Source organism: Lolium rigidum, chromosome 5 (assembly GCF_022539505.1).
Source record: "Lolium rigidum isolate FL_2022 chromosome 5, APGP_CSIRO_Lrig_0.1, whole genome shotgun sequence".
Classification (NCBI taxonomy): Eukaryota; Viridiplantae; Streptophyta; class Magnoliopsida; order Poales; family Poaceae; genus Lolium; species Lolium rigidum.
In genome coordinates, this window is record NC_061512.1 from 240,739,980 (window position 1) to 240,750,501 (window position 10,522).

The window sequence follows — 10,522 nt, forward strand, 5'->3', positions numbered from 1 at the left end:
AGTTCACTAAACAATGCACCGTGATGGACGGGTGGTTGGCACCACTAGTGGAAAACGGGGCAATAGGCCCGGTCCATTTGGGCCTTTAGACCCGGTTCCCGAACCGGGACCAACTAGGCGGGACTAAAGGGTGCACTTTAGTCCCGATTCAGCATAACCGGCCTAAAGGCCTCAACACGTGGTGCGACCAGGGAGCTCGCGGCTGGAAGGGCTTTGGTCCCGGTTCAGTGGTACTGAACCGGGCCTATGTTTCTCGCCTGCGACGAGAATTGCTATTTCTCTGCCGCGGCACGGATTTGGGCTGTACCAGCGTTTCTGCGCGCGGCGAGAAACGATCGTTTCCCTTGCCGCGGCGAGTTTCAGCAATGCATATATATATCATTCAAGAAACCACAAAAAATCGTCATGAATATATATAGACATCGTCAACGAGTAGACGACATAGTCAACACGGTACACGTAATGCATGCATATTTACAATACAACTTTTCTCGAACGAATATCCTCCGCCGTCACGATCTTCCGATAGTGCTCTCCACTGGGGTAAGGACCTCGGTAATAAAGAATCCCGCGATTTCCTCTTGAATTGCTTTTATTTGATCCGTTGTTATGAGAGTGTCCCGTGAGGCGTTTCATCTATATTTAAAAAAGGAGATCAATATATGAATGGAACTCAATACAATAGATGGTACTAATTAAGATTAATTGTGAAAATTTGTTATCGTACACGAGTGTGGTGTATTTGGGGATCCCCACCCTTGGGACAGAGCCATGTCACGCATGAAGGTGCGGACGTAGTATCCACATAAGTTATTCCCTTGTTCTCGCCTCATACACTTTACGAAAAAATAGTTCGATCAAACTAATAATCAAGCATCGTATTGAAAGTAAATATCATATATAAAGTTTCACGGACATAGCTATATATATAGTACTACTTACGGGGTAATCTCTAAATGTAAGCTCCGGTTTCCACCATTCACCCGAACAGTATTGATGAACCGTTTCCAAGCCCCTGCCGGCAAAAAATAATGAGTAAATGAGTAATTGATTAGTTGATGATATCTTCGAATTAGAGCAGATGAAGATGCCAATACGAAATTGATTGAAACTACCTCTGGAGGATGGCAGCCATGTCCGCCCATTCCGCATATTCCGTACGTTTCGAGTCCATGACGTTTACGACTCCAAGGTGAAGATCAATGATTAGGAGAATAAAATGGAAACCGCACAAGCATAGCTCAATGATTACGAGAATAAAGTGGAAGGTGCACAAGCATAATGTATGTTATATATAACACTCACTTGAAGTTGTAGGGAAAGAATATATCCTCTTTGTCTGCTTGCTTCTCTAAAAACATTACGATGTTGTCCTTTGTGTCCTTGGCGAAGTCTCGAACCGTAACTTCATGAAAACCGTGTTTGGGTCTATGAACCCCAGCGGTAGGAGCTTGCCTCTTTTGTATTCCAGACTTCTTCATTACGCATAATTAAATGTATAGCGTACACAAAGAATATAATGAGGATAATTGTTAGTGCAAATGAATGAGCTACAAACTTAATTACACAAATAAATCACTTACGAGCGCAGTAGCAATCGATGACAGCTTTGTCGAGGGCGTCTTGATTGAATAACCGAAACAGTTCGCATAACTCAATGTTTATCTCGTCTTCCCCCGGAAGTAATGCTCATCTCTAAGATACACCGTGATGTAGGTTTCACTTCTTCGACGAGGCTTTCGGGTACCGAGTCATGCAACCTTCGCATCCGAGTCCCTAGATGCGCGAGCTCGCCAGGTTTGACGAGATCTTTTCCGTATTTATACGTGTTTACCACTTGAGCCGTTGGATAGTAATCTTCGTACTCAACTGATGCTCCCTGAGCTCTAGCCGCCCGTTCGATCATCGATGCCGTCTCTGGATCATGATATGGGGGCATTGGACCCGGTTTGGTTCAGCAGTGGGTCATTTGCTTGGGTCCAAAGGCCTCTTCTCCACTAGTGACGTAGACTTCGCAAGAGGACTCGAGACAAGTACCGATAAACCATTTTACCTGTTGTTCCCGCGAGTTTCATCTTCTCTAATGGGGTACATAGATAATGTTTATACAATCGCACAAATGTAATCGCATGTCAATTTTTCAAATTCTGCCTTCTATAAAAATATGGTACTACGTTTTTTGGTGCACTCTCGAAAAGAATCACATGTCACTTTTTGCCCTCAAAAAACCCGGGGGTGGGGGGAATCAAAAGTTAATTTACCCAATCAAATCAAGCATTGGTAATAAGTCATGTTGTAAATTGCATGCCTATTTGCAATGCTCGGAAATCAATTCGCTTAAGAAGAACAATAGTAAATCACTTTCTCGTGCTTTTTTCACTTGCCGTGTTTAAAGTTTTGTTTCCCAAAGTTAAGAACAATGCTCTTGAATTAAGGTATCTCCTTCGAAGATCACTTTTCTTTGTCTCCACGTGCGGCATGTTAGAAGCTTATGCGAATATTGCATAGATGATTATGACAGAATCCTTGCTTCGGAAGATGGAAGAGGTCACTAAACATTTTGCCAGAAAGAAACAAAAGAAGAGTTCACTAAACAGCGCACCATGTTGACACTTTGACTTAAGCAAGACAACTCGAGCCACAAGTAACGGTAATTGTTTCCTTGGTTACTTATGATGATTGAGCATACGTGAGCTCATGTGGGAAACCTACCTAGTCAAATTCTGTTGTTTGAAACTATTTCGTTGTAAACTGTTTATATTTATAAACACCATTTATTTTACATATCGGTCTCATTTTTGTTGTAAATATAATGGTCAAATTTTTTGATGACAAAAAAAGTTGACCGTGGACCGAATGGCTTACACCATTGGACGCATTGGCCTTCACAAACCGGACCGAGGCCCAAATTCTATCCACGGTGTGACTCAAACGGACCAAATAGACCACTTAGATCGTCGTTTTAGGTCGCATGCCGCTATTGATCGTGACAAGATCCGTGACTTATCAACTCTCATCGTCATGTTTCCATACAAACTTTTTATACACTTCCCACTTTACACAGGTGGTAAGCATGACCTCTTTGAGCTATTGTTTTTGTATAACCCCAACTTAGGATAACCCCCACTAAACAAATTCACAAAGAAAAAGTTCACTAAACAATGCACAGGGAGGAATGACCCTTTGACTTAGCAAGAGAATCCAAAACAAGTAACGGTAAACCGTTTCCTCGATTACTCTGAAGGTCGTGCTCACTGTTCCCATGAGCTTCTACTTCTACAGAGCTCTCTGATGGCCCGGACATCATCTCCTGGGCCCTTGAACCCTCTGGCAAATTCTCTGTCAAGTCCCTATATAGGAGGCTCTGTCAGGGGACGCCGCGTAAGCACTTTAGTGATATCTGGAAGATCGCGGTGCCCATGAAAATCCGCATCTTCATCTGGCAACTTCTCCGGAACCGCCTTCCCTCGAATGATAATATCCGCCGTAGAAGGGGCCCATCGTCGGGGCGATGCGCCCTTTGTTCGGAATTGGAAGACACCGCCCACATTTTCTTCCTCTCGCCCACCGGCAAGATTCATGTGGAGCGCAGTTCGGGAACCTGCTCGGGTGCACTCGGAACCCCACTTGCTTCGCGGAGCCGTATAGGCTCCCGGATGACCTCGTAGGTCAAACGAAAAGGGTTCTCTCGGATTTGTCTGTTCGGCCCCGTGTCTGGGGGCTTTGGAATATTAGGAACAAGTTTTCTATTGAAGGGATTTTCCCTTCGCAGCTCGCTCGACGCCTTATACAAAATGCCGATGTACTTACGTGTGTGGAAGCCAGTGGCTAGGCGGCAGGACCGCGAGGCGTTGGAGTTGGCGATCGGGAGGCTTCGCTCACTCCACGCCAACATCCGGGACCGTCCAGCGTGAGGACCTTCGCCGGTGGACCGTGTCGAGCTAGTTTTTCTTCTTTTTCACCTTGTTATCCCTTGTATCGGACTAGTTCGTTGTGCATGTTGAGAGGCCTCGTTGGGGCGATTCCTCTCGTCTGTGCTGTGGATGCTTTGCTCGGTTAGGAGCATGTTTGCACTGTTGTGATTGTCTGTCTTATGTACTCTGCCGTTGTGTGGCTTCATTAATTTAAAGCCGGGCTCATCTTGAGCCTTCCGTCTAAAAACTAACACCAAATCAAAATCAAACAATTGATGATATTTAAGCACAAGTCACCTTCCTGCCTCAAAAAAGTCGGAGGTGACATTACTCGCAAAATAGATTTAATTTACCCAATCAAATCAAACATCAGTAATAATATAAATACAGGTCAATTCGTCAAACCACCACCTTTTTTCTGCAACCTTTCGAGAGTGAGAGAGAGAGAGAGAAGGGTTAGAGGACCCAAAGCCCAACAAAAGCCCTACAAGCTACATTAGCAAACCAAGACCATTCCTTGGCCCAAACAAATTCCAAACTACCACCAGGCCCAATTAGGCCTCAGCCAATGTCCCGACCACGTCACAACTTCTTCCCGTTCGCCGGCGCCGGCGCCGGTGTGGACGCCGCGCCGCCGAGCACCGCGGCGGCTGAGTCGACGTTGGTGAGGAGGAACTCGTAGATCTTCTTCCTCAGCCGCTCGATCGTCTCCTCGGGCACGCCGCAGCCGCCGTTCGCGGCAGTGGGAGTGGTGGCCAGCGCATCCTCCTCGTCCCCGTCCAGCGGCGGAGGCGCCTCGCTGCGCGCCCCGATCTCGCCAAGCCAGTCGTTGACGCGCTTCAGCTGCGGGAGCATCCTGGCCGCGCGCTCGCGGTCCCATGGCGCCGCTGCCGACACGTCGGCGTCCAGGAACCGCTCCACGAACCCGAGGAACCACCCCCTGGACTCCTCCCCGAGCCGCCGAGCCAGCTGGCCCCTCTCCTCCGCGCCTACTCCCCTCTCCCACTCCGGCGGCGGCGCCACCACTGCCGCTGTCATAGTCACCGGGCTCGTCCTTGGCTTCCCCTTTGCAGGGGACATCCGCGACTTCGCCGCTGGAGATAACGACTTCACGGCATTGGGCGCCGCTGCAGCCGGCTTCACCGACTCATCGACGACGACCACGGCCAGCGGCGAGGGTACCGTGGCCGGGGCCTGCTTGAGGTTGTAGAGCCCAAAGGCAGAGAGGTCCGTGGCAAGCGCGGCGTTCACCCAGGACTTGGCTCGGCGCTGCCGCTCCGCCGCGACAGCAGCAGTCTCTTCGTCCGCTGCGGAGACCACCGTCCCGGCGTCGCTGGCCGCTGAGCATTCCGGCGAGGCTGCCGACTTTGTGAGGGTGTCGGTGATAACAGTGGCGCGGGAAAGCGCTCCGTGGAGGGCGAGGAACTGCTCGACAGTTGGCTGCGGGTTGTGCTCCTCCGCCGTCGAGCTCACCTCCGCGTAGGAGCTGCACCGGCAAAACACAAGCAAAGCCAAGTAAGAATCTCACCAGATTACTGAAATCATTCGAATTCAGAAAAAATAACTCTGTACAGATCCTACAGTAACTTGTAACAAAGCTCTATGATAGTACATCAGTAAAATTTTACAGTACTTTAGATGAAATGCTGACATTTTCCCAGCAGTGTTTGAAAATATTGTACATTAACAATCATGAGATTTACAATAGAGAACACTGGAGCTGACAGGTTGATATTAGCAGAAGAAAACAGTAGCAAGTGCAGGTACAACGCAACTGGTAACACAGTAGACCATGCACACATGCAGCAAGAAACACAGTTCAGAAACAATGTCATCCATAAGCAAACAACAATCCACCTGGGAGTGTCCAAATTGGTAAATTGTTCATGCTACAGATGGTTACGAATTTCACATACACTTTCAGTTTATGTGAGTTGAGTTCAAAATCTGTACTAGCTATGTACCACCTGCACTCAGATCTCTACTAAAAGATGGCTGGGGATGGACCATGGGTGGGGTCTCCAAAAGGGAAGATCCGAGCTGGTTGATGGCATTATTGCAGCATGCAAGCCAGCTAGGTTTTGGGACATTTGGAGCATGATACCAACGGGTTATTGATGATCTTGCCCTCGTGAGGTGCTAGGGCAAAGGAGGCATGTCACATGAACAGCAGCCGGCTTTGCTAAAAAAAACATCACTGAGTACCAGTCTGTACTGGTGTGCTGACCATGTCCTGTATATCTAGCATGCCCATCATCAGCACAGGAACATGCAATTCAAGGCTGTCTACGGCCACAAGCCATGTGAAGCTCTGAAGGTCTTGTTATCAAACAGGTCAGCTCGGAAGTCTTTGATGAACAGTAGATTCTTTTTTTTTTACTAAAAAGAATGGTTTATTCAACAATATGGAAAGGATTTCCCAAACATTAACACTGAAATATGAAGCCAGCATGTGAAAACTATAACAGTGTAATTCAATGTGAGACCCAATAGCAGCTGAGGATTAATCGATTCCAAAGTTACGAATTTTGAATTAATAAGCTGCAGTGTACACCAGTAGAATAGTATTTGATACATATCTGTTGATACTTGGATAAAGCTAGCAAACAATGCCAGGATATGGTGTGGCCCAATCAAACTAAAAGATTCTCTTCTACTATATCTTAATAGACAGAGCATGTGATGCCATCAACGTATTGAACATGCGGACACCGATAATTAGGGAGTATGTTTTGTCCATAATAAGTACAAATCGAAGATTATACTTGACAGACAAATAAATAAGAGATGTCGGTGGAAGTCATTAGCAAAGAATCACCAGATAATATTCTTTAATGATAACATCCAATGCCAGCTGTCTGGTAAAAAGGTACCTCAAACATCTCAGCAAGCTTTCTGCAGCAGAAGCTTCCTGCATGGCTTCAACAGCAGCTACCTGCGCCGATTCTCTGTACTTCAGAAGCTCCTGTAACAGAAATATGCCACAAAGCATACCATCAGGTATAAAATTCTAACAGAGCGGAGAAGTGCCATCTTGGTAGCACGCTAGGGTAATTTTCTACAACAATTCTTCTCACAGATATCAGTAAAATTTATCAATAATCATAGATATTGGCAGTAGATGGTTAACACCATACTAGTGTGCGCTCAAACCATAACGGCATTTTTTAAATGTATAATAAAACCATATTGATCATGTCAATGAACTTAGCCATACCTTTCCTAATTTGGCAAGTGGCGGAGGAAGTGATGTCCATGAACTGCTAGCATCCGTCAGTTTTTTGCTGTTCGGGGGAATCTTAACCAAATTTGTAGCATTTGGGTTGCCTAAAACCCCAGATGGCCTCTTTAGAGTAGGAGGATGCTTCTTCGGTGCTTTGTCAGCATCAACTGAAGGAGCAGGAGCAGGAGCGCTCGCTGTGCTCTTTCTAGCAGGGTTATGGTTCTTACTGTCATCTTTATGTGCCGCCTTCTCGTTCACTGGTGGCTTTCTTCTAGGAGTCTGCATATAAAAAATCTCAAGATTATCAGAGTTACTGTTGTCGCAAAATCAGTGTATAGAAAGAAATAATGCCACTGTATCATGTTGCTTTGCATACTATCATTAATTTCAGATAAGACTCTATCATCACTCTGATCTCCTAGAGACTCAAAAGAAATATAATCCTCAAGCAAAGATAGTGATCACATCAAATTTAACACATCAAGCAACATAGTTACATACCGTTGGACCCCTGTTCTCAGGTTTCCTATCAGCTCTAGTTGTCTTCGAATCTGAGTTGATTTTCCCTTTTGTATCTACAGCTCCTTCCCAGCTTCTTCTCAAGGCCTTTGGTCCTGATCCAATACCCAACAAAGAGCTACTGATCGAGTTACCTACAGAGGACCTCCTCCCTGCACTGGTAACCTTCAAAACTGAAGCTGCCCTTTCCAACAAAGAGAGCCTAGAAGATGCTGCTTTCTCTGCTCCTTTTACCCCGTGTCTCTGTCTTAGGTCACTAGAAAACCTGTCAAATGTTCCAGGCATAGAATACACACTGGTTGGAGATGAAGGCGTTGATCTAACACTACCAGGCCTTGTCTTCGGTTTCACCGCTTCCTTCTTATCAGCAACCGCATTCAAAGCCTGTTTTGACAGTGAAGATTTTGACTTAGTCAGCAGCGGTTTCTTATTTTCCGTCCCAACGGTTTTGTGGGAAGCATTTATTTTCTCTAACTTGCTCTTCTCCTTTTCTAGAGACATAAGGCCAGCATCTTTCACTCCGTTGGTTGCTTTCGATCCATTGGCTGGCTGCGCCTTCTTGCTGCCAGAAGAGCTAGTCAACACAAGGTCCTCAGGGTTGCCAACGCAAGCATGGCGGCCAGGGACTGGCCGAACTCCCCAGAGTATGGGCACCGGGGTAGCCGCCTCCAGGCGGTCTACATGGATGAACTGCCCTAGCTGAATCTTGTCGCTCAAGATGAGATCATGCTGCTCCTCGGGGAGGGTGACGTAGGTGGCGTGGGAAGAATCGGACACCTTGAGGTAGAACCCTTGGTTGGTGAAAAGATCACTCCCGGAGAGCGCTGGCACAATGCTGACAACCTGAAGCAGCGACGACCGATGCTCGCCTGCGACTTTAACATCCGTGTTCATGTGCTGGAGGAGCTTGACGAGGACACCGGGCACCAGCGACGCCATTGATGCGAGTCGTTATGCGCATTACTCTGTGATGTTCAAACAAATTCAGCAGTTAGATTATTTATATACATATGGTAACATGAAGAATGAGAACCAAAAAAAAAGAAAGTCATCAATTCGCTGGCAGCCAACCAGGCCTGGCTGCCTCTATCAAAAGTGAAAACAGTAGTACCCCTGATCACAATAATGGTTGCAGCTTTTCGTGAATGTAATTACAGAAACCTGGCTCGCAAGGACCCTCAGATTTACTGGTTGGTTTAAACCGCAGTACTACTACTATCTGTCAGAACTTAATCAACGGACATGAATTCAGTAATTCCGAATGCAAACTGAAATAGTCGCAGGCCGTGTCACCATCAAATAAATAGAGTACTGGAAATGAGACGGCAACGCAGAAGAATCGGTGGCCGTAACCCAATGATTTTCAGGGATAAGGACGACGGCGAGGACCAAGGAGGAAGAAAAGGAAAATCAATCAAGCACGCGCCTATCCAACAGTACCACTAACATGGCAAAACAGTACGAGAAAGCACATAAATGAGTGCGCGAGAAGTGGTGCTGCCGCCAGGAACGCAATTATGCAGCGAGGAAGAAAGCTGCCATGGCATTGCTTGCGAGGAACTGGGTTGGGTCCGAAGCAATGGGGGGCCCGAGCCGGGGCGGGAGCCTGGGAGGGAGGCGACAGGCTCAACAAACGCCACGGCGCAAGCAGATACCACCAGAAAGCCTCATCATGGCGTCAATGTGGGCGGGCGGGCGGGCGGGCGGGCTCGGTGGTCCTGTGTCCTGCCTTCTCTCCCCGAATCCAACCAGAAAAATTCCGCCGGGAGGAATTGCGGGGGCGGAATAAACGGATGAACAGAACCGCCGGGCCGAATCTTGTGCGTGGTACAACTTGAGCTTGTGAAATTATTCTGGGACGTTTAAAGAAATGACAGTTGGGAGTGAAGCGGGGGGCGCCGGATAGTTCCAAGAATCATTCTGGCTTGGCTCGTGCTGCTTGCTAAGCAGTGCTTCTCCGAGGAAATGGCAGGGCTGGAGGGGCCGGCCGGAGCTTCCGTCCGTACCGAGTTCTCGCGAGTGAATCGTGGGAGAAATTAAGGTGGGGGACGGAAGGCGGTGCGAGACGAAGAGGGCGTGTCCATGAAATTGGCTATCGGGCGCGGCGAGCGGTCGAGCAAGAGGAGGACGGCGAATCTATCGGGGGCAGACAGAAGAAATTTAATCAGCAGCGGGGAGAGAACCAACCTTTGGCGGAAATCAGCGGGCGCCGGCGCAGGAATCAATCAATCTCCCGGCCGCTGAACTGCTTGCCCCTTTGGTGTGGCCGCAGTGGAGGAGGAAGAAGGAGGCGCCCCGCGGGTTCTCGAGCCCGTAGCCCGCCGCACGCCCGTGATAGGCCGGCAGCGGTGGCGTGCCTGCTCTGCTCTGCCGCCGCGGCGCAGGACCTATCGACGATCCTGCAGGTCCGCCCGCAGGTCTAGGCACTGCGCGTCAGGCCGCGTCCAAGAATCTCCCTTCCTCCACTCTCTCTCTCTCTGGCTGGTTCTGGTTATGGCTCTGGGGCGGCGCGCCGCTGTGAGCTTGGGAGAAGGAGCTGGAAGAGAGAGGAAAGCGAGAATGGGAACGGAGACCGGTGCGGTGGCTCTTTGTTTCTCTCTCTTGCTCTGGTTGGGGAGTGGGGAGTGGGGTGGGGTAGTAACCGTCCGGAGCAGAGCTGACAACACGCGAACGCCAGCGGCGGCGATTCACTGTGGCAGAGCCTCGTGTTGCGCGGCGTGCGTGCGTGGGTGGGTGGTGCGTTGTTGTTGAGGTGGGAAGTTGCTTTCCCCGTGCTGCCGAGTGGGGCTGCCAGTGAGGAGTCACAAAAGTTACTGCTCATAAAAAAAAAGCCGTGATAAATCCTAGGCATTTTATTTTGCGAATT

The 10,522-nt window shown here is 48.4% G+C and overlaps 1 protein-coding gene across 1 annotated transcript; it reads right to left on the reverse strand.

Annotated features, from left to right (window-relative positions):
• Nucleotides 1-4,195: 4,195 nt before the first annotated feature.
• LOC124654807 lies at nucleotides 4,196-8,617 on the reverse strand. The gene is made up of 4 exons (XM_047193793.1): nucleotides 7,639-8,617; nucleotides 7,132-7,416; nucleotides 6,788-6,879; nucleotides 4,196-5,400 (listed from the first exon to the last, which is right to left on the reverse strand). The coding sequence occupies exons 1-4, from the start codon at nucleotides 8,593-8,595 to the stop codon at nucleotides 4,497-4,499; spliced, it is 2,238 nt and encodes a 745-aa protein (XP_047049749.1). The 5' UTR covers nucleotides 8,596-8,617; the 3' UTR covers nucleotides 4,196-4,496.
• Nucleotides 8,618-10,522: the final 1,905 nt, after the last annotated feature.

Bases quoted from the DNA above. Each gene is read 5' to 3' on its own strand.
- LOC124654807 (XM_047193793.1), bottom strand. From the start codon at position 8,595: ATGGCGTCGCTGGTGCCCGGTGTCCTCGTCAAGCTCCTCCAGCACATG. The intron at 6,880-7,131 runs GTATGGCTAAGT...TTTCTGTTACAG, and splicing joins CACTTGCCAAATTAGGAAAG to GAGCTTCTGAAGTACAGAGA. The intron at 5,401-6,787 runs GTACCTTTTTAC...TTGCCGGTGCAG, and splicing joins AGCTTGCTGAGATGTTTGAG to CTCCTACGCGGAGGTGAGCT.